Genomic DNA, 24,841 nt, shown 5'->3' with positions numbered 1-24,841 from the left:
TATAAATATAAAAACACAGGAAAATTAAATATTTGTTACCCCAATATCTTGAATATTTTTAATGGAATTTCTGCCCCAGTGAAACAGGTAACAAACAGTATAGTGAGACAGTATAGAAATGATCAATCTCGATGAAGAAATGTGACATAAAAAACATACAAATTTATCAATATTCTTCCAAATGTTCACTCTTTTGAACTAAAAGCCTGAAAGAGAGTTGTTTTGTGCAGTCCCATGACCACAAACAAACAGGAGCAAATGTGATTGAATTTGATATGGTCTGTACAGTGGAAATGCGGTTAATGATTTCTGACTGACATATAAATGAACAAATCAAACAAATGCAAACAGGTAAAAGTGAAGCCCCTACCGGACAGAGTCAGTCTAGACCAGTGGAGAGTCCGGCTCAAAACACACATGATTTCTCTCATGGTCTGTATTTTCTGCTGCTGTTTAGAGTCCAGCAGTGAAAAACTCTTTCCACAAACACATATTAGACTTGTTTTCAGGTTAAACAATCTCAAACACTTTTTGTCAAGAAGAGATGTTTTTTTTTTCAGTTTATTTAGTATTGCATGTACTATCAGAATACAATATAGTAAACTTAGTAAATATGACATTAATATATCCAATTCAAGATGGACAGATTTAGCAAAAAATTAATAAATAAAAAAGTACACTTTTGAAGCTTCAACTCTTAAATCTTTCTAGTCTTCCATTTTTTTAAACAAATGACATCGAATAGACAATCTCCATATTTTATATTGTGGAATTTACCTGAATGTATTTGATATGAAAACAAATGTTGATCACTTGCAACAGTTTTTCGTATGAGCATGAAGGCTTGATAAATGTCTAAAACTCTCTCCACACTGAGTACAGTCGTATGGCTTCTCTCCAGTATGAACTCGCTCGTGTGATTTCAGGTTTCCAGAATGAGTGAAAGTCTTGTCACAATATGAGCACTTGTAAGGTCTTTCTGCAGTATGAATTCTTTGGTGCTGTTTCAGATGACTAGATGTAGTAAAGCTCTTCCCACAGTCAAAGCACACATGATCTCTCACTTCATCATGTGTTTTCTGGTGCCGTTTAAAATTGTTCAGCCTTGAAAAACTCTTTCCACAGAGAGAACACACATAAGGCCTCTCATCTGAATGAACTTTCAGATGATCTTTTAGATGTGACGACAAAATAAACTCTTTACCACACTGATCACAGTTAAATGGTTTTTCTCCAGAGTGAATACGCAGATGAATTTTGAGTATGGATGAAGATGTAAAACTCTTTCCACACTGAGTGCATGGATACGGTTTCTCTCCAGTGTGAATTCTTATGTGTCTGTTAAGGTCTCCTTTTTGACTGAAACTCTTTCCACACTGAGAGCAGGAGTGCAGCTTATTGGCTTTTGATCCTTGAGTTTTGAAGTCACAGTGTTTCTTTACTTCATTCAGTTCTTCTCTTAGCTCTGGTATTTTCATCTGATCTAAAATGAACATATCAAGTAGTTATAATCAGTTTAAGGAGGATAATTTCAAGGAAAATTCAAGTAAACACAAACAGACAACAAGAGAGTAGGTTTCTGTCTGTGTGAGTATAAAGTATCAGATCTTTGATGTTGAAGGTTTATTATATAATTCTCATTAATTTGAATATGCTATATACAAGTTTAGGATCATTTCGAATTTCTACATCATTTATCATCAATATACTACTTATTATTTCACAGCCACCAAAGCATACAACAATGAAGAATCAAGAATGGACACCAACCTATTTGTTCCTCAGTATCTTCATGTTTTATTCTGGATGGTTCTGGATCACTCATGTCTTCAATCTCCTCTTTAATAAACTCCATCTTTAACAGTCACACAGATTTCAGCTGCTACTCCTGGAGTTTGTCCTTCTCTTGTAGGATGATGTGAATATTCCCAGTATTTATTGGTGAATTGTTGTGGGAGGGGCTTCACTGCAGGTGTGAACTGTGATCACTTTGTGATACTGACGCCCACAGGACCAGATCTAGAAAAAAACAAAAGATTTTAAAAAGAAATTATACTAGATTACTTTAACAGAAAACACATATGGTCCCTTTTCCCGTCCTATGGCGAGACGAGCTCCCCTTTGGCAGGCTCTGCGCTCGGTTCAGGATGCGCCTTGATTGGTTCATGCAATTCTCAGCACTGCGTTAATTTAATAAAAGGCTTAAATAACCAGAGAAAAATGAGTTTTCCCCATAGCATCTAGAAAGACACAATACTCATTCCTGTTATCTCAGGGAACCAAGGTTACGTTAGTAACCAAGACATTATATTATTCAATTAATATCTAAACTTATCAGAAATCTAACACGATGACAGAAATCCACTTAAAATGTACAAAACTGCATGCATCTTGCGGAAAAACATTGTAGCCAGAACTACTTGGTTACTAACGTAACCTCAGTTCCCTGAGATGAGGGAACGAGTATTGTGTAAGGCTAGCTTACGCTATGGGAAAACCTCCTTTTCTCGAGAATACTGAAGTTACACATTTAAATCGCATTGCGGCTGCACTGTGAGCACAACTGAGCACGAGAGCGGTCATTGGCTGTGCTGTGGCAACTGCACGAACCTATGGCGAGGCGGCTCTGACGCGAGAACCAATCGGGGCGCTTGGCGCCCTGGCGCGTCATTACCCGCCAATATGGCCGTGGTCAGAGGCTATATATTGGCGAGACTCGCCTAGTTACTCCAGGTTTAAACGACTGAAGCGATCCCCTGATCCAAGCACAGTAGCACGGCAGGCTACGCAATACTCGTTCCCTCATCTCAGGGAACTGAGGTTACGTTAGTAACCAAGTAGTTCCCTTTCGAGAGGTCTCTCGTATTGCGTAAGGCTAGCTTACGCTATGGGAACCCCTTGCAAAATGCTATGCGTGCTAACTTCGCTCTACCATGACCAAGCATATGAATCACAGTGAAGCATAATCCTAATATAAACCAGTGAAAACGGGCTTAAATATTGGATAACTAGGAACCTTAGTTCATGGTATAAGGGGTACATAGTGGCCAGCTAAAGCAGCACCAAGTGTGTATGAACTAGGGATGGGCATTTTTAAAAAATATTGCATTCGAATAGTCGGGCTCATAAAATTTGAATATTCGAATATTCGTTTATTTAAATGACGTTTAACGAAAAATACGCTATTTTTTAAGTTAATTTTTTTTAAAGTTTTTGTCACCATTTCTTAAGAAGCTTACGATTAGGCAATATACACAACAAGCTTACAATATATGTTAAAGTTTTCTTTTAATTGAAAACATTAAACAGTAGGACTATGTGTAAACAAAAAAATATAAGGAACAAAAGGATTTAAGCTCAAGCAGCGCGAACGGAAAAAAAACGCCTAATAAAGCAGAGTAGCAGATTGTGCCAGTTATCGTACAGAACGTACACATACACTCGAGTCAGCATATGATTATCGTGTTTATATTGAGAAAAACAATAATATCCACATGGAGGGACGCCGCGAGCAATTTATGCTCGAGTGAGAAAACTCGCTGCGCTGACAGACGTTTCAGAGACACAAAGATAACGGTGTTCTAAGTTTCTAACAGCACTTTGCGTTTTCTGTTCTTAAACCTCTCCCTCAACGAAACTTAAAGGAAGAATATGTCTCAAAATCATTTTGCTATTAGATAAGTTATCATCTCGGATCACTCGCACTACAGCTGCGCTTACCTGCAGTCGTGATGCAGTGATGGACAGCTGTCTTTCCTCAGTCGACTGCTGCTGTTTGGATTTCATGTGATTTCTCATTGTGGTGATATTATAACTCCAGATTAATTAATTAATTTGATCAAAAGTAATTCCATTTTGTAAGATCATTTAATAACCTAATTTTCGACTAGTAATTCCAAACTTCGCGAGGCAGACGACGACATTATGATCAAATACAAACAACTTGTTAAACACGAGCCACAGTGCCACCCAGTGCATTTAATTATAACTGCGAGTTAGTGCTTGGGATTTATCAGGGATTCACTGCATTTACGACCTGCAAAGTATTTACGGCTTCATAAATGCGATAAAACTCGAATAGTATTTTATGTTTCGAATAATAATTACAGACTGAATATTCGAAAATACGAATATTCGTGCACATCCCTAGTATGAACCCTAAGATTTTGTGGGGGTGCTTAACACTTTTATACTGAGAGAACCTTAGCCTGTAAGGCGGGTACCTCCAAGTTATAGAACTTTACAAATGTGGACGGCGAGGCCAAGCCAGTCGCCGCACAAATGTCCTCAATGGGTATTCCACTGGACCAGGCCCACAAAGAGGCCATACCTCTCGTGGAGTGAGCTCTGACTCCCAAGGGGCAAGGAAGGCCCTTAGATTTGTAAGCTAGCGCAATAGCATCTACTATCCAGCACGACAGCCTTTGCTTTGTAGCAGCCAAACCTTTAGTGCGACCGCCAAAGCATATGAAGAGCTGCTCTGACTGCCTAAACGGGGCAGAGCGCTCCAGATAAATTCTGAGAGCCCTTACCGACCAGAGTAAATGCGCATCACTCTCATCATCTGGCGAGGAGAGAGCCGCCAGGGAAATGACCTGTGCTCTAAATGGAATGGAGAGCACTTTAGGGACATAACCGTGCCTCGGTTTAAGGACGACCTTAAGAGTCGTTTGGCCCGAATTCCAGGCAGGAAGCGCTTATGGATAGTGCTTGTAGGTCACCTACACGCTTGACTGAGGCAAGCACCAGCAGAAAAGCAGTTTTGAGCGAGAGCGACTTCAGATCTACTGACCGAAGCGTTTCGAATGGGGGACCTTTCATGGCTTCCAGAACCTTAGAGAGGTCCCAGATAGGCACAGACGGGGGGCGTGGAGGGTTCAACCTCCTAGCGCTCTTGAGAAAACGCACAATGAGTTCGTTTCTTCCTAGCGGTTTGTCGGCTATCGGAGTGTGAAACGCTGTTATGGCCGCCGCATAGACTTTGAGCGTGTAGACTTTGAAGCGTCCCGCATCCAGCAGCTCTTGCAAAAATGTGAGCACACTTGGTACTTCACATGTCTGAGGGTCTACGTTTTGTGCAGTGCACCAGCCAGCAAACACCGCCCATTTCTGAGCATACAAGCGCCTCGTTGAGGGCGCTCTCGCCTCTGAAATAGTCTTTAGCACCTTATACGGGAGATGCCTGGGTACCCGTTGAGGGGCCATGGACGGGGGTGCGAAATCATTCCCCTCACCTGTGTGAGGAGGTCTCTCCTCAGGGGAATCGGCCAAGGGGCTGTTATTATTTCAGAGAATTAAATTATAATAGAACAACATGTTTAGGTAGCGAGGTTTAAAAAAACAAAACAAAAAACTTCAAGTTGCCATTATTATAGTCTGTGTTTGCGCAATTTGCATCATTAAGCCAGTAGGTGGCGACAAGTGACTGTCTTCATGAGTGAACAATTGAACCGTTAAATGAACAGATTAGTCCAAAAACATTGATTAATTTAGGAAAGAAAAAGTAGGCTAGCTGAAACAGATCTTTGATGCTCATACTAATTGCTCATGCCTCTGGACACAGAAGAATTGCATTGGCATTTGATTGAAATGTAACATCTATGCAAAATAATCCTTGAATCATTTATTTAAGGCCATTCCCGTTTCGAACATGTGATTGTGTATTGTCAACAATAAGCATAAAAAAATTCTGCATTTTCATTTTGCAGTGTGGATCATTCAAACTGATTCTCATGTTTAAGAATCTGTAATCTGCTTGACAAAATCATTTATGCTACTGCCCACTGATATGCTTTAAAAGCTACTGTCGCCCATTGTTTTTGTTTTTTTTTGGGCCTTCAAACACCTTAAAATGCACGTCAAGATCAGAAAAATCTAAATTTTCTCGTGGGCGATGCCCCAGAACCCCCCTAGCAAGATCACTTTTGGGACCTCAGTATTTATAAAACCCTTTTTATATTTTAGAATGCAAATCAGCTTCCCTTCCCTTAAAACTGGATTCACCTTTAAATGTTTAATAATTGTAGATTTTAAGTACTAAACTGAGAGGCTGCCATCCAAAATATTCCTCAGTTTTATTTAACCCGAGGACAAATGTATTTAAAGGCCCCCTATTATAGATTTTCGAAAATGACCTTTCATGTAGTGTGTAACATAGCTCTAAGTGAATGAAAACATCCTGCAAAGTTTTAAATCTGAAAGTGCACCGTATATAAAGTTATTGTCTTTCAAAAGTAAGAGTCGACACTGAGTCAATGAAATTAATTGTTTTTCAAACGAGTCATAAGCCGGTTCGTCGTGACGTCGACGAAACATTAGCATATTGTCCGCCCACTTATTGCGCGCAGACACCAGGGCAAACTTGAACCTCAAACCTGCAGCTGATTCCTGAGGATACTGGATAGCGTCATGTCGAAAAGACGCTGTGCTCTACAATGTGAAGGTAAAGCCACTTTTTTTTTCACTGCCCAAGGACGAGCATGTGAAGAATCAGTGGTTAAAATTTATCTTTACCACGATATCACAGAAGTATAATCCTAAACATTTGCAGTGTTAGTGTTGTGTAGAGTTTAGTGTATATGCAAACCACTTGCTCATGGCAGATGGTGTTCAAGATACTTAGTTTTGAATTTTATATTGTGTAACTTGGGTCTCCTGCTAACTGGCTAGCTCACGTTATCACTGTGTTACTGAAATACTTCTGCTAATCAGTTGTGGGCCACGATAACCTATAACTGTGTCTATTAATGCAGATTGTCTGTCGTTCTCATTACTTTGAGGAAAGATTAGGCTAATCATGGAGCAAGATTTGTTTTACCAAAGTTTATGTTACATCAGTCATTCACGCTAGAGCTCGGCTAATATTGCATGCACTGTTATTGATACAGTTTCCACGTGTCCACAGCAATATACAATCGTTTATTGTAAAATAAAGTAAAATAAGTAAAATAATTGGTTTATTGATAGACATGCATTTATTAATGCTTTTAATATGCATTTATTTATTAATGCTTTATTAATGCTGATGGTGAGGAATTACAGTTGCAACACCTCATAATGTACCTCAAACTGAGCAGTATCACTGAGAAACGTCCTGCTCGAGTCATCCTTGCGATGGAGGTTCGGGTTCAGTAACTAGCCTAGTTCTTCCAGTGTGTCATCATCGGACTCGCGCTCGCATTGATATAGTAAAATTGACGTCATTGTTCGTTACTGTCTTTAGTTAATGGTATAGGAAGCCTTGGGACAAGCACAGCTGAAGTTGTTAAGGCAATGGGCGTTTTTGTTTTCGACGCACACGCTGTAGGCCTACGCGGTAAACCAATCACAACAGACTGAGCTGTCTGGCCAATTAGAGCAGAGTAGCTCGCGGAAAGGAGGGATTTAGAGAGATTGGTTCATCTGACGAGTCGTTTGAGAATCATTGAAAATGTGGTGATGTGCAAATGTATATTGAGGAAATTAAAGTTTTTTTTTTACCTTTGATGCATGTAAACCTGTTGTAGGAGACTCCAAAACAACATTAGGAAACTTTAAAATAGCATAATAAGGGCATTTTAAAAGGTTTGTGTGACCTGTTCAATTCTGCATGCACCACATATGCAGATTCCTAGACAATGTATCTTTAATTTGGCCAAAATCAAACAGGTAATTTTCTCCAAGCAGAGATTCTGTTGAATAAACGTGTTTGCGCCACACACAATTAATAAATGTTGTTCACTGACCTTCATGTGCCTGTCTTGATAATTAAGAAAATATTGTTTGGAGGAAACATGGAATTGGCCTGTTAATGCTATTATAGATTGTATAATATTTAATTTTAAGTACATCTGAAAAGGCATAAAAAATTAAATATTCCCCAGTGAATCTTAGCCATTTCCAGCCCTGTTCATACTCATGTACTCTATAAAAACTCCTCAGATCTGCACTAATCACGGGAATAGTCTATTTCAGTGTCAGAAAGAGAGTTTGCAGGTGTGGTTTGGTTTCTGTAGCCTTTAATAGTATTTTTAGTCATGTACGTTCATAACATAAAACACACATTGATAGATGATTATCACATAAAGTGATGATCCTGTAGTCTGTCTGACACTAATGACGTGCTTGATGTGCCAATTTACAGAAGATCTCAGACATTATCATAATGAATGAGGTGAAAACAGGGACTACTGAATGAGATAAAGATTCTTTTTAGCAGCTCAGTTAAACGTTATGGCGCTGTAATTTTGTTTGTTAGACTCTTAATTTGCTCATTTTCAGTTCAAGTTTTATTTTTTATTTTTGTTGTTATGCCCAATTCTCATCAATCCTTAAAAAAATAGTTAATTCATGAAATTCGTTCAACAAGCTTATACATCCAGTAATGGAACAAGTGAGTGAGTCATTGAATCGATCATTCAAAACTATTTAAACAAAATTATTTAAAGATTTAGTCTATAAATAAAATTACTGCATTGCAACAACTGGCTTTCTTTCAGAGCCAAATGACATGTTATTTGGTTTAATTGTATATCAAAATCGTGGTTTCTATTTTAAACAAAACATCATGATTCTCAATTTATCCAGAACAGAAAGGGTGCCATTACTTTGACAATACAAATATACAAATTTGTCACATGATTCAGGTACCTGAAAACAAACTGACTGGATGAATGGATGGATATGCTTTGCTCACTGTGACACTTGGACAACGCTACTTTATTATTCACTACAGAGCTTGAAAGTCTAAAACTCTCTCCACATTAGAGCGGCTTCTCTCCAGTATGAACTCGCTCGTGTGATTCCAGTGCAGACAAACCTTATTCACGATATGAGGGCTTTTACTCTGGAGCTGGTTAATGTTAAACTCTGTAATCTATTAACATCGCTCACCTGCAGACTGGAAATATACGGCATCCGGAAAAAATATTCCACATTTGTCCTTCATTCACGATCGTTAAGAGTGACATATTTAGCTTCAACTGGTGAAAGTTTCAGCTCGTCTCGTCTCTCTCGCTTCTCTCTTCTGCGCAGGCGCAGTGCGCGATGTCATCATGTTTCTTAAAGGGGCCGCATGTTATACCATTGTATTCAAAGGGTTAGTTCATTTTGTAAGGCAATAGTCAGGGAAAGTAAGGCTTCTTCTTATTCTTCTTTGGGGGTTTACGGCAGCTTGCATCCAATTTGTTGCATTACTGCCCCCTACTCCACTAAATTCCCTTTACACTATATTCTCTTGTCCAATCCGGTTTCTTAAAAAAAAAAAAAAAAAAAAAAAAAAAAAAATTATATATATATATTCCCTGCCTTTCTGTTTCTCTGCACATTCTAAAATACTTTTAACAGTTGGAAATCGATTTGCCTGCTTTTTAAAATAAGGTTAACTAATTAGAAATAACACTTTGAACACTATGCTATAATTTCTATTGCTGCTACTAGTCAATCAAATCTATCTTTTTGTTGACAAACTTTATTTGTCTAAAATTTAAAGTTACCCATTAATAACTTGGTTACGGAGCAGTTGCATAATGTCACATTTACAATCAAGCTGATATTCGGGAAAAACAACACTCTAGATTTTATGTTGCTTGTTTGTATGATGCTTGAGTTGTACCTCTTATAAATGTAAAAACACAGGAAAATTAAATATTTTTACCCCAATATCTTAAATGTGGGGGCATTTGTTATTTTTAATGGAATTTCTGCCCCAGTGTAACAGGTAACAAACAGTATAGTGAGACAGTATAGAAATGATCAATCTCGATTGACAAAACATACATATTTATCAATAATGTTCCAAATGTTCACTCTTTTGAACTAAAAGCCTGAAAGAGAGTTGTTTTGTACAGTCCCATGACCACAAACAAACAGGAGCAAATGTGATTGAATTTGATATGGTCTGTACAGTGGAAATGCGGTTAATAGAACGACAGGAGGAGGAGGTTGCGATCGCTCAACAGCCTGAGGACGTGAGGATGAGAGCCAACACGAACTGGTGGTGTGAATGTGGGGGAATATGCCAATCTATGCCGACTGAAATAGAGTGTCTGTGCTGTGGCGAGTGGGACAAGTTACTAGGGACTACATTTTGGCCGATACCGATAATTCTTTACATTTGAAAGCCGATAAATCTAAATTCAAATTTTTATATACTTTGATAGCCTGTATACACAAACAAAAGACTTATCATTAGTCCCAAACACTTTAACATAAATCAAACATATAGAATAACTTAACTTTTAAAATTATTTACACTCCAATGAGAAGGGTGGACTTTCTGGCGGGAGTTTCCTCTGTGGGGAACTTTATAAGTCTCTGTTCTAAACATGCTCTTTTGCAATGGCACGCTGGATTGGTTTCTGAAGATGAAACTAAGAAAGATTATTGTAATATTAATATGTTGGACAGCTAGCGGCATATCATGTACACAATCATTTCGATCTTCAAAATACCCATATATAGAGACCAAACATGGTATACGTGAGGTTCCGTTAACTGTTGGTTCTGTAATAAAATACATAGTATCAACAGATAATAGTATTAAGAAACACAACACAAGACAGTAAATCATTCACAAAATGTTCTGGAATGCATGTTAATTTCATGTTAATCAGTTCATCGATAAATTAATGCAGGAGAGTCTGTTCTAATATCTGTAGGTTTTGTAGCAGGGCCCTATTCACATTTCTAAGAGTCATAAAAACAACTTATCTGATCGTTGTCAGGGCAACTAAAACCGTCTTGCCCTGTTTGGGGGATGGGACCACAGATCACAGAGTGAAGTTTAAAGATTTTTCTTTGGTACATATACCAAATAATTGTGTCTGATTTGTCTCAGTCGTTACAACGCGCTCGTCGCGCTGAAACACTGGCGAACACGAATTCACAACATTCTTTTACAGGCGTGTTCTTATGAAGCGACAGATTTGGGCTGCACATGTTGCACTTAACTGTATCTTCCTTTTCGAAGTGATTCCAATCATTCAAAACCATCATGGCGAACAGCGTGCATCTCTCAGCTTAAAGGAGAACTCCGGTCAATTTTAACATTGAGCAAATTTTTTTGTACATTTGGAGTGCTGTCAATACAGAGAACAACGACAAAAATTGGTGTTGCCTACACCGAGTTATTCTATTTTTAAAATTTGCACCCTGTTGACTTCAATGGGGCAAGTTTTAAACCTGCTTTTAGCCTCTTAACATCCTTGATGTGTCATTACAAGTGCACAGGTCATGTGAGTGATTCCTTCAGAGTGAACACGAGTGAATCTGACTGTAGTAGATGTGAAAGATATGTATAAAAATTATGTTATTTAAGCCAGCGCAAATACCTGTGTTTACATCCTGTTTTCGGTTGAAGTCCAAAGTAGTCGATTGCCGAGTTCACGCGCATAGGTTTAGTTACCTATGATCACGCGCGTGATCTCGGCAATCGACTACTTTGGAAATTAAAATTTTTAAAAATAGAATAACTCGGTGTAGGCAACATCGATTTTTGTCGTTGTTCTCTGTATTGACAGCACTCCAAATGTACAAAAAAATTAGCTCAATGTTAAAATTGACCGGAGTTCTCCTTTAAGTAAATAATCTATTGGCTTTGATATATCTGCCTAATTTTCTTATCGGATCGATAACGATAACATCAAAAATGACCATTTATCGGCCGATATCGATATGTGGCTGATATATATCGTGCATCCCTACAAGTTGCTGCCATCGATGACCAGGCTCAACGCGCCAGATCAAGAAGAGCGTGCCCGCAGTTGTATCACAGCTACCGAGCATTTCACTGCGTTGATCCTGCAATACTCGATTTTTTTTTTCCGGTGCGTTAAAGTGAACTGGAAAAAACGCCCCGTGCCGAAAAGACCAAATGGACAGCTGTCCACAGAGTAAGTGATTATTTTAAACATGACGCATGTATAGATCGACCCATATTATACCTATATTCACAAGTTGTGGGATTTCATGTGTTGTGTGATATCTCTGCGCCCAAGTAGCAATGCTTCGCCTGTGCTTCCCCCTAATATAGTCCCAAGTCAACATCTGCCTAGGAAATCGTGTTAATCTGCATCACTATTTGTACTCGATGTGTACTCACAGGCCACAAGAAGTAATTAGTTGTTTTTTTAATCACTTTTACTCAGGACATGCTAGCTGGCAACAAAGGATTCCATTCATTAAGCTAAGCTAAGCTTGCGCTGACCCTGTCAAACTAAAACAATCCATGCACTGAGACAAAAATGCATTTGCCCACTTATCTAAATGTTAATGCTGGAGTGTTCCTTTAAATATTTCTAATCTTCCATTAATTTTAACAAAAAAAAAATAAAAATAGACAATCTCAATATTTTATCTTGCGGAATTTACCTGAATGTATTTGATATACAAACTAATGTTGATCACTTGCAACAGGTTTTTATATGAGTATGAAGGCTTGATAAAAATCTAAAACTCTTCTCACACTGAGTACAGTCGTACGGCTTCTCTCCAGTATGAATTCGCTCGTGTGATTTCAGAGATCCAGACTGAGTGAAACTCTTGTCACAATATGAGCACTTGTAAGGTTTTTCTCCAGTATGAATTCTTTGGTGCTCTTTCAGATCACCAGATGTAGTAAAGCTCTTCCCACAGTCAAAGCACACATGATCTCTCACTTCATCATGTGTTTTCTGGTGCCGTTTAAAACTGTTCAGTCTTGAAAAACTCTTTCCACAGAGAGAACACACATAAGGCTTCTCATCTGAATGAACTTTCAGGTGTTCTTTTAGACGTGCTGATGAAATAAAATCTTTCCCACACTGATCACAGTTAAATGGTTTTTCTCCAGAGTGAATACGCAGATGATTTCTGAGATCAGATAAATATGTGGAACTCTTTCCACACTGAGTGCATGTATATGGTTTTTCTCCAGTGTGAATTCTCATGTGTATCTTAAGGCTTCCTTTATGACTGAAACTCTTTCCACACTGAGTGCATGGATACGGTTTCTCTCCAGTGTGAATTCTCATGTGTTTGTTAAGGTATTCTTTTTGACTGAAACTATTTCCACACTGAGAGCATGGATACGGTTTCTCTCCACTGTGAATTCTCATGTGTTTGTTAAGGTATCCTTTTTGACTGAAACTCTTTCCACATTGAGAGCATGGATACAGTTTCTCTCCACTGTGAATTCTCATGTGTATCTTAAGGCTTCCTTTTTGACTGAAACTCTTTCCACACTGAGAGCATGGATACAGTTTCTCTCCAGTGTGAATTCTCATGTGTATCTTAAGGTATCCTTTTTGACTGAAACTCTTTCCACACTGAGAGCAGGAGTGCAGCTTTTTGGCTTTTGTTCCTTGAGTTTTGAAGTCACAGTGTTTCTTTACTTCATTCAGTTCTTCTCTTAGCTCTGTTATTTCCATCTGATCTAGAATGAACATATCAAGTAGTTATAATCAGTTTAAGGAGGATAATTTCAAGGAAAATTCAAGTAAACAAGCAGACAACAAGAGAATAGGTTTCTGTCTGTGTGAGTATAAAGTATCTGGGGCCGTATTCACAAAGCATTTTATCTTACCACTAGGAGTACTCCTAAATCGCACTAAAAGATTTTAGCTAGGAGTTTTCTCTTAAAAGTTATTCACAACTCCTTTCAGACCTACTCTTAGTAAAGAAAAATGACAACTCCTAAACTAAGAGTGAGTCTTTGTTGCTATGGATGACGTCATTACTCATGCACGAGCTTGACTGAAGTGACCACCTTGATTGGCTGATGATTGTAACGCGGGAATGATTCCAAACAGCTCCCCTACGATGATGAGTGACAGGTGACAGGTCTGAGAATGCGTGCGCTACACAAGTAGTGCGAAGGACAGAAGATGATGAATAACTGAATAAATAGCCTAAATGAATAAAGAGTAAGGCAAAACAAATAGCCTAGTAGCCTAATGAAACATATGGATTGATGCAATATCTTTGCAACATTATTGAATTAATCTGTCACTATATGCCTCTGCCTACGTTTGCAAAGAGAAGAAAATTTTAATTTGATTAACAATGAAACGTTACAATTAGTTTACATGCAATGAGTAGCCTAGTTTTGCTTGTTGTTGGTGGCGTTATTGCATCCCTAGTTATGCCTACAATGCAAAATTGTTCCCTCGCGACTGGAAGCTCCTGTAGCCGCTGCATACGCATTTCAAAACATCGCAACGTGAAATGCCACAAAAAGTGGTTTGTGAATAGGTCTTAGTGAGTTAGGAGTCCTCTCGACTTCTTTTAAGCTTTCCCAGGCTTAGGTGCTACTTTTAGGGCTAAAATGCTTCGTGAATTACTCTTAGTGAAAAAAAATTAGGAGTCCTAAAGTTAGGAGTGACACGCCCATTATTTTTAGGAGTTGCTCCTAAATTCGCCAGTTAGGAGCTACTTTTAGCCTTAAAATTCTTTGTGAATACGGCCCCAGATCTTTGATGTTGAAGGTTTGTTATATAATTCTCATTAATTTGAATAATTTAAATGTATTTGACACACTGCTATATACAAGATTAGGATAATTTAGTTTAATTTCTAAATCATTTATTATAATTAAACTACTTCTAATTTCACAGCCACCAAAGCAGTCAACAATAAAGAATCAAGACTGGACACCAACCTATTTGTTCCTCAGTATCTTCATGTTTTATTCTGGATGGTTCTGGATCACTCATGTCTTCAATCTCCTCTTTAATAAACTCCATCTTTAACAGTCACACAGATTTCAGCTGCTACTCTTGGAGTTTGTCCTTCTCTTGTAGGATGATGGGAATATTCCCAGTATTTATTGGTGAATTGTTGTGGGAGGGGCTTCAATGCAGGTGTGAACTGTGATCACTGTGTGATACTGACGCCCACAGGACCAGATCTGGAATTGCAAAGTTATTGAATTTATAATTAATTAAATTAATTACTTGATAGTTAAGTGAATATATTTGCTGTAATAAATCGTGTTTTGACAAGGTTGTATATTATCATCATATAAAACAGATCTATAGGGTCATCCGTGTCAAAACAACCACATTTTAGAAACTTCCCCGGCTAAAATTTGTTATATTGTTAAAAAAAAAAATCTGTAGAAAGCCAAACATAAATGTGATGGGTTTATATTTACTGAGTTATCCAGTATTTGGAGATGGGGGTAAAAATGACTTTAGAATATCATTATTTTGTGTTTACACCAAGCACAATCCCTGAAAAGTGAAGCCAAAACGTCTCGATCGCCCCCCGGAGACTGGTCCTAGTATAGGTCATAAGCCCCGCCTCCCCGTGTTATTCAACAGGACGTGAGACTAACTAAACAATTAAATTACACTTCAAGTATCTTTTTTCCAAATGTGGTTTCTTTCATTTGCTGTCGTTTTTATCACGCTGATGTAAGTTTCAAAAATAAGTTGGTTTTTAGTTAGTTACGTGATGCTATAAAAACGGTGGTGTGACATCATGATTGACAGCTGTGATTGACAGGTTCTCCGAGCGAAGTAGTTACTGAAGCACCAACGGACATTTTTTTCGGGATCTTCGGAGGACTGAGGAGATTGTATTTACTTTATTTTAACAAGCATCTTGTCGTACTGCAATACATTTTTTAAAAAGTGCACTCAGGGAGAGTGCATTCTGCGAGAGTGAGGGCGGAGCATTGATTTCGTGGCTTTACTTCCTGCTCACTACTGCGCAGGTCTGGTCCCGAGATCGCTACTGCACAGACTCAAGTTCCAAGATGTCAGTGCCATATTAGGACACTGGCGGCTTCAGTTCTTACCAATGGAAAAGAGCGAAGGGACGTCATCCATCTTTTTTTACAGTCTATGGTTTACACAGAGATTGGTAGTTCCCAATGTTCAAATTGTTGAATTTTCCCATTTTCAATGGTTGAAAACCAAATATGGGTATAACTTCTCAAACAGTGGATACTTATTTTGTTTAAAGAAGAATGTATGAAGAAAACTAGAAACGTATCTTGTTTCTCTCTATCAAAACAATTGCATACAACATCCAACTCTGATTGGCAAAAATACACTGAAATTAATATTTCCAGTATTTATTGGTGAATTATTCTGGGAGAAAAAATCGTAAAAGAATAGAAACAACTGAATTTACACTGAATTACTTTCATTGCATTTAAAAAGTGAACATTTGTTTGAATAACTTTTAGAAATTCAGGATATTTTAATGTGGTTTGATATCAGTTACATTTAAAACAAGGCTTGTTTAATACTTTCCCAAAGTCTGAGGGAAATAACTGAGTCATCATGTTTAAATGAGCTGCTGAAAAACCTCTTTAGCCCTATTCGCACGGGATAATCATTTGTAATAATTGCGGAGGTTGTCTGTGATCTTAATCCCACGTGAATCGGCCATGTCTTTAATTTGTAGAGTAAAAATTCCCCTGCAAATGACCTACCATATTTCGCCAAACACCGTAATTTCTGAATCACACAAGGTCCCCAGATAATACTAATCCAGTGTGAATAGGGCTTTTGTCTCTAAAAGTTCCCTGTTTTCACCTCATTGAGTTTCACATCTTCACTACAACACTTGGACAACGCTTCTTTCTATGATTCACTACAGAGCTTCAAGTCTATAACTCTCTCCACATTAGTGCGGCTTCTCTCCAGTATGAACTCGCTCGTGTGATTCCAGTGCAGACAAACCTTATTCACGATATGAGGGCTTTTACTCTGGAGCTGGTTAATGTTAAACTCTGTAATCTGGTAACATCTCTCACCTGCAGACTGGAAATATACGGCATCCGGAGAAAATATTCCACATCGTTAACAGTGACATATTTAGCCTCAACTGGTGAAAGTTTCAGCTCGTCCCTCTCGCTTCTCTCTTCTGCGCAGGCGCAGTGCGCGATGTCATCATGTTTCTTAAAGGGGCCGCATGTTATACAATTGTATTCAAAGGGTTAGTTCATCAGGGAAAGTAAGGCTGCTTCTTCTTCTTCTTTGGGGTTTTACTGCAGGATGCATCCAATTTGTTGCATTACTGCCCCCTACTCTACTAAATTCCCTTTACACTATATTCTCTTGTCCAATCCGGATTCTTTAAAAAAAACTACTAAATATTCCCTGCCTTTCTGTTTCTCTGCCAGTGGTGGACGAAGTAAACATACCATGTACCTGAGTTAAAGTAAAGATACTCAAGGTAAAATATTACTCAAGTAAAAGTAGAAGTGCTGCCTTTAAGCATTCACTTGAGTAAAAGTAGAAAAGTATTTGCCTTCAAATGTACTTAAGTATGCAAGTACTATGATTTTTGTTATGGCTATAATGTCCTATTATATTTTTGTCACAAGACTCTTGCTTAACTCAGTCTACGTGAAGACTCTAATGTCACTCTTGGCACATCCATCTATTAATTAAATGACATTAATTAGTCTATATATATATATAGTTATGGGAGCAGCCAATTTCCCTCCAAAATTAAACACCAAAACGTATTAATGCAGTGTTTCTGCTACTCCCCAGAAAAAAAAAATGCTATTATATGCAAGTAATTTTAGTGTCAACGTAATAAGCAATGTTCATTATGCGTCAATATTTACAGATAATTGCTGCAATAATAGCTGCTGCTCTCTGCCCCGCTTAAAATCATTGGCAACGCGATTTGTTTGGAACTATCTCGGCGGCGAGATCACAGTAGGCTTGTCTTCGACTTGAACCGGCGCTGCACACTGCACAGACCAATCGGTGAATGACATTAAAATACTGCGATAGCGATTAGAGAGTAGACGGCTCTGTGTGCTTTTCAATCGCTCTCGCGAGTTCGCTCTATACTTTGATGTCATAAACTGATCAGTCTGTGCAGCGCCGGTTCAAGTCGAACAAGCTAGTGTGTCGCAACCTCTTATATACTGTCTATGGTCGCAACTCTCATATTTAACGGCTCTGGTTCGCGCTTAGTAGTTACCGACAAGCAGGGTCGGCGCCAGGACATACGGAACGAGGGGGCCTCGTTGTGTCACTGGGGGGGGGGCATACCTCTCCCACCCTCAATAATAATAATAATACACCCACTTTTAATTAAAACAACAACAACCATCAAGTCACCATTTAGGCTACCCGACGCGACGATACAGAGCAACGCTGCCTACAGCATTCTCATAAATAATAAGGACCAGCACTGGCTATATAATCAATCATAGTAACAAAGACAAAAAAGCAAAGACACATCCTACCTTTAGAAAAGCTGCAGTCGACGAGTGGAAGAGTTAAACTTTCTCAGAACGAGGTCTTTCCATTCGTTGCGCATTTTCTTTGTAAGGTCCCGCTCAAACGCAAGTCGCACGAGCTGAGACTTACGTATGTGGTTCATTGCTCGTCTGTTGTCCGTGAAAACGTTCTTGAGCACAGAAAATGAGTTCTCACACATAGCGGTAGAGGCCCCGAATGTGACAGCGAGTTTAAGTGCGGACAAAACACTAGGCATAGCTTCGAGTACTTTGTGGTTTTCAGAGAGAAGTCTCCTAGTAGTCATCATCTGCTGGCTTTCCTCCTCTTTGATTCTGGAGATCTATTGCTTTGCATCAATGCACTCCGTTTCCACAATGGCAGAATTAGTTAAATCCATGATGGGCTTTATGGACTTTACATCCAAAAAGGTCTCATTTTCTGGGTCAAGAGCGGCAAGTGCTGCGGCAAACTTTGAATTACGTTCACTGAAACGCACCTCAATTTCACCAAGAATATGATCCAAAGCACTGAAGTACAGCCTGCGTAGCTCCACTTTATCAATGATGTTGGCTCCAGTTGTTTCTTCAACTACATATTCTCTCAGGTTCTTGTTTACCTGTCGCCTCCGTTTTGCTGAGACAGGTGTATCTTTTGTGCTCGCTGTAACTGTGTCACAGGGAATGCAGAATTAATCTTCGCTGCGGAGATTGCGCACACATTGCAACGCTATCTCACGACCAATTCGTACGAATTCGTACGAATGATAAAAAGTTGGCTAATTCGTACTAATTCGTACGACCTCACTCGTACGAATTTGTACGATTTGTCTAAACCCACGTGATGGGTAGGTTTAGGGGCGGGGTCAGGGGTAGGTCATTCGTATGAATTCATACGAATTGGCCAATTCGTGATACAAGTTTCATCCCGGTTAAAAGGTCTGTATCCTCTCCTTGCAGAATGATATTGGCAGGATTGAGCAACAAAAGAACCCAGGGTGGCAACGATTTAATTAAAGGTTGCGTTAACTGAAATTGAACATTGAAGGATATCTCAAAATGAATGCTGTTTGTCATTTTTTTTTACATTTATAAAAATAAAAATAGGCCTAAATAAAATCAGGCTATTTAAACCCATATTATGACTATCTTTAGTCTAACTGTTTTAACTGCCTTTTAAAAAAATTCCTTTTCAAGATTAAAGATGTCAATAAGGCTAATAGTAAAATGTCATCAAACTGAATTGAATAATCCTTACACATTATTCATATTATGAAATAATTAGTAAAAAACTTGAGCATTATAAAGCATTTTTATATTAAGCAAAAAGGGAATGGACCATTTAGTTTATGGGAGTCATATTCATAAATAAATTAAAATAGTTTTAAAATAAATAAAATAAAAAGTTTAAATGTAGGCTATGTTTAAGATTTATACCAAATATTTTATTAAGCTCTATGCTTCTCATTTAAAATTCTTGATTCATAATATGCAAGGATTATTCAATTCATTTCGATGGAATTGTACTATTAATTGCGTAGATCTTGAAAAAGGCTTTTAAAAACGAAAATATTATTTAGTCCATTTGTGCATTTAAAATTCATAAAATTCAATTTTTTAAAGAAAACTTTGAGTTGAATTGTGTTATTTAATAAAATAAAATAATATTTACACACACACACACAAAATAGCCTAAATGTCTTAGGCCTACCTTGTGAATCAAATGGCAGATGAAAATGAAGCTTTCATCTCTCACTTCCCTTAACAGTCCAACTGCCTCCATGCGAACTTCAGCTCCATAAGTCCTTGCAGAGCTGACATGCTCAAGAACTGATGTAATGTCCTCGAATGAACTGACGATGACGGCAGCAGTACCCAGATGGCCTGTCCACCTCTGGTCAAGTAAACGTTTGAGTCTGTCACCTCTATATTGCAGCCAGGGCAACCGTGGGTTTACGGCAAAAGTTATAAAGCGTGTTGCATATGCTGAAAAAATCTTGAATGGCTTTCTCAGCAGATAACGCATGCACAACAACTAAGTGCAGCTGGTGATTTAGCCAGTGTGCGTACGGTATCTCCCGGCCAACTTTTTCCTGCAGAAGTCGCTGCACTCCACCATATTTCCCCGACATCACCGCGGCTCCATCGTACACTTGACTCAGAATCTTAGACGCATTCAAGCCTGCCTTGGTGTTACGTCCCTAAAATGGCTAAGGGCATGAGGGAACACAACATAAAATAATATAAATAATTCCCGGATTAATTAACCCGGTTAACGTGTTTAAGGTGCTGGTGCAAAAGGACACAAGGACAAAAATAGTTTGAATCATGAAAGTGCATATATTTATTTGTAGCACCAACGTGCACAAAAGAGAGAGAGACAAATACCGTACCCAGGGAGTAGGAGCCTGAGCGGGGCTAAATTAAAGAAATAAACAAAACAAAACCCACAATCTAACTACATTCCCATCCCCACTAAACTACTACAACAAGAAAATAAAAACAAAGTCGACGGCGCTCAGCACGCCCTACCTAATCTACACTACGTAAAAACAAAAACATACAATAGTAGCACCCGCTCCTTACCTGATGTATTACAGTTTTTCTCGATTGTTTACACACATTTTCTGAAAGCATGCCTCATATTCTCAGAACTCTACACACAAATCCAAAAACACACACACACAATGGGCAAAACCCCTCAATTCTCCTGCAAAATGAAACTTTACATTCAAAACAATGTTATTTCTTCTCAAAATGGTATTTTGTTTTCAAATGACACACACAAACCATCATATGAATAGACATTTATAAGAACCGGTTGAACACTGATGTGCTCAATGTAAAACACTATGATGAATGGAAAACACTTCTTCTCCATTCATCATAATGATTTAGGCATTTTTTTGTTCAGTGTTACACTTACTACAGACAGTACATACATAAGTGTGTTGTAAAATATTTAAGAATATTGTTTTTACACTCAGAACACACAAATACACGGTAACAAATACATTTTATTTTTCCCACAAAAACAATGTACACAGTGTACATCCCAACCAACACAAAGTTGTACATACAGTGGTCTACATACAAAACAACAGAAGAATTTACTGTATACAGTTACAGTAAAAAAAAAAAAAAAAAATCCAGTGTTGGCACCCATTGCTCCATTGAAGAGCTCACCTGTGGCCCTTTTATGCTAAAGCTCTGATTGCTAATTGTAAAACTGTGTGACGGGTGTTTGCCCATGTGATGAGTCAGTGTGCATATTTGAATGGCAGTGTGTTCCTTGTGAAAACAAGAGATTTTCTGCATGAAAATTGTGCCAAAAGCAGAGAATTGTGTGTAGTGTTTTGAAAAAAGTGTGTTTTAGAACTGCAATTTGAGTGTAAAGCAGGAATTGTGCTTGTAGTTTAGCAGAATTGGTTCAGGGGGTTGGTGAATGAGTTACATGTTGTGGTCATTGTGTCTCAAGTACCAGAAAATGTGTGTAAATCGAGAAAAACTGTAACAGGGATTTCCCTAGGTGTTGCATGAATGGAAGTCACGTGACATACTCTCCAACTCACTACTCCCTGGCCGGTTATAAAGCAATATACAAAAATATATAAAATATTTTAAAAAAAGTCCAACGTAAACCAAAAATAACCAACACTGAGAGAAAATAAACGGTTACCTCAAAACATAAACAGCAGATAACAAAACAAAAAAACAAGGCACGCCACCACGTGACCCAAAACAAAAGCCAACAAAGCTCCTTTCTCTCTCTCCCGCTTCCGGTCTACGTCAGTCTCTTATAGTAAGGACGCCCATTCAGGTGTACGTCGTAATGATGATGGACAGCCAGCAGCACCGCCCTGAGAGGTGATAGCGGAGAGAGACTGACAGCAAAAACAACAACAAAACACCATATCCTCGGAGCACGTGACACTTGGACAGCTCTGAAAGTATCATGTTTGTGATGGTTTGTGCATCACCCGAATTTGCGATGGTCATCACAAGCAGTCGTTCTGTAATTTCCAGTGTTTTTTCATTGAAGTAGCGAATTACAATATAAATGTTTTCCATTCCAGTAGGATCCCTGGTTCCATCTACTTTCACAGTAAACCATGAATCGCCGATTTCTTTCACTATTGCGTCAGTCACAATGCTGCTCATTACAGCAACGAGTTCATTTTGAATTTCATGGCTTGTGTAAGTGGCATTTTTAGGAATTGTTTTCACAATTTCAGCCAACTGGGGGGTCCTTCCTGATGCTGAATTCCAGTAATGACATGAACAGTCCACTCCCACCTTCATCCATATGATCAGAAGCCTTAATTTTACCCCTCAAGGGTAATTGATTGGACACCAGAAACTCCACAACATCAATAAGAGAAGACATGTAGTATCGATTTCTCTGTATTTGTTCGGCATACAGTAGCGTCGAGATTTCTTTACCTTTATCAATTCGGCTTACTTTTTCTTTACACATACTATAACAAGTCAAATGTTCTTTGGACATTTCATGTCTGTTGAATCCTTTATTTGTTTCCACAGCGTGTTTCCAGTCATGGAAGCCTTTGGTTGTAAATGCTGGGTCAAGCCTAGTCCCGCTCTGCGGCTGCCCGATCTTGATCTGCGTAGCACTTCTAGCACTACATTTTCTGCAAGGGTAGCAGAAGGCCGCGTCTGCTTTAACCGAATACTCTAGCCAATCTCTTTTCTGAAACCACACGTGTAAAAATGATCTGTTTCTGGTGCCAAATAAGCGTGTGAGATACGAACTTAGTCTTAATTGCAAAGGCTCATCCTTTCCCAAATCATCTGGGCAAATGTCATCATCATGACTGGAAGCAGTAGCTCGCCTACCGTCTCTGGGATGGGCCTCTGTCACTGGCGTGTCGACATCACTGGTGGTGGTGCTAGTGCTAGCCATGACAGTTTTCACTGTTGTCGAGGTGGTGGTAAAACCTTTCCTTAAATCCATGATTGCTTGAATGATCAAGCACGTTAGGTGTTTTAGACGAATACAGATTATTATGAATAAAGAGTAGAAGTTGACTGAAAAAAAAATACTTAACGTCATGATGTACAGTCATATTTCAACCAATTACATACAAGCTGCTAGTGACGTAATTTAGTTAATCGCCTGTCGCGAGTGAAAATGCAAAGTTGCAAAGCTGATTTTATTCTAGTAAAACTAAATTAATAAAATATATATATATATATATATATATATATATATATATATGTAGTTAATTATATGTCAGGAATAAGAGGGCACAGTGGAACCGTCACCGTGCCTGTTGCTGAGTCTCAATGGCTGAAATCGCGCTCCGGGGCAGGGTGGTGTGCTGACCAGAGGTGAGGGGGCACAGTAACCTAGGTGGCCCCTGGGGCCCCCTCGTGGCGCCGACCCTGCCGACAAGGCAAATTTAAAACAAAGCGCGCGCTGTACTGTGATTGGTGGCTCGTTTGACCAGTTACGTTTTTATCTACTCATAAATAAAAAGGAATGACTGATTTTGAAAATGTATAGTAGAGTAAAAAGTCAGATATTTGACTTTGAAATGTAGTGGAGTTAAAATAAAAGTCTTCCCAAATTTAAAGTAAAGTACAGATACGCAAAAAGCTACTTAAATACAGTAACAAATCACATTTACTTCGTTACTGTCCTTCTCTGCACATTCTAAAATACTTTTAACAGTTGGAAATTGATTTGCCTGCTTTTTAAAATAAGGTTAACTAATTAGAAATAACACTTTGAACACTTTGTTATAATTTATATTGCTGCTACTAGTCAATCATCAACAAAATCTATCTTTTTGTTGACAAACTTTATTTGTCCAAAATTTAAAGTTACCCATTAATAACTTGGTTACAGAGCAGTTGCGTAATGTCACATTTACAATCAAGCTGATATTTGGGAAAAAATGTTGCTTGTTTGTATGATGCTTGAGTTGTACCTCTTATAAATATAAAAACACAGGAAAATTAAATATTTTTACCCCAATATCTTTTATTTTGGGGGCATTTGTTATTTTTAATGGAATTTCTGCCCCAGTGTAACAGGTAGCAAACAGTATAGTGAGACAGTATAGAAATGATCAATCTTGATGAAGAAATGTGACATAAAAAACATACATATTTATCAATATTCTTCCAAATGTTCACTCTTTTGAACTAAAAGCCTGAAAGAGAGTTGTTTTGTACAGTCCCATGACCACAAACAAACAGGAGCAAATGTGATTGAATTTGATATGGTCTGTACAGTGGAAATGCGGTTAATAGAACGACAGGAGGAGGAGGTTGCGATCGCTCAACAGCCTGAGGACGTGAGGATGAGAGCCAACACGAACTGGTGGTGTGAATGTGGGGGAATATGCCAATCTATGCCGACTGAAATAGAGTGTCTGTGCTGTGGCGAGTGGGACAAGTTACTAGGGACTACATTTTGGCCGATACCGATAACTCTTTACATTTGAAAGCCGATAAATCTAAATTCAAATTTTTATATACTTTGATAGCCTGTATGTATACACAAACAAAAGACTCATCATTAGTCCCAAACACTTTAACATAAATCAAACATATAGAATATAGTAGCTTAGTTTGAACCACGGCAACTAAACCCAGAAAATTCACAACGTTTTATTACAATAGTGTTCTCATTATAATGTCATGTAT

At 38.3% G+C, this 24,841-nt stretch overlaps 1 protein-coding gene across 6 annotated transcripts in view; it reads right to left on the bottom strand.

Annotated features, from left to right (window-relative positions):
* The window catches only part of LOC311296638 (uncharacterized protein), a 121,844-nt gene that overhangs the window by 59,164 nt on the left and 37,839 nt on the right, over positions 1-24,841 (bottom strand). Inside the window, exons 1-3 of one of the 6 annotated variants that reach the window (XR_014628645.1) lie at positions 8,872-9,245; positions 1,771-2,019; positions 44-1,483 (exon numbers count right to left, since the gene is read on the bottom strand). Coding sequence is in view for 5 of the 6 variants with exons in the window: in XM_084418506.1 (XP_084274632.1) it covers positions 12,381-13,390; positions 14,615-14,699 (1,095 nt within the window). In the remaining variant the exon portion in view is untranslated. Of the gene's footprint in view, positions 1-43; positions 1,484-1,770; positions 2,020-8,871; positions 9,246-11,509; positions 13,391-14,614; positions 14,864-16,649; positions 16,844-24,841 lie in introns of those variants that run through there. The other 5 variants (XM_084418506.1, XM_084418505.1, XM_084418504.1 and 2 more) reach the window with 5 other exon arrangements.

This window comes from Rutilus rutilus (genome assembly GCF_951802725.1).
Source record: "Rutilus rutilus genome assembly, chromosome: 9".
NCBI classification, from domain to species: Eukaryota; Metazoa; Chordata; class Actinopteri; order Cypriniformes; family Leuciscidae; genus Rutilus; species Rutilus rutilus.
This window is presented reverse-complemented; position numbering and strand designations above follow the sequence as displayed.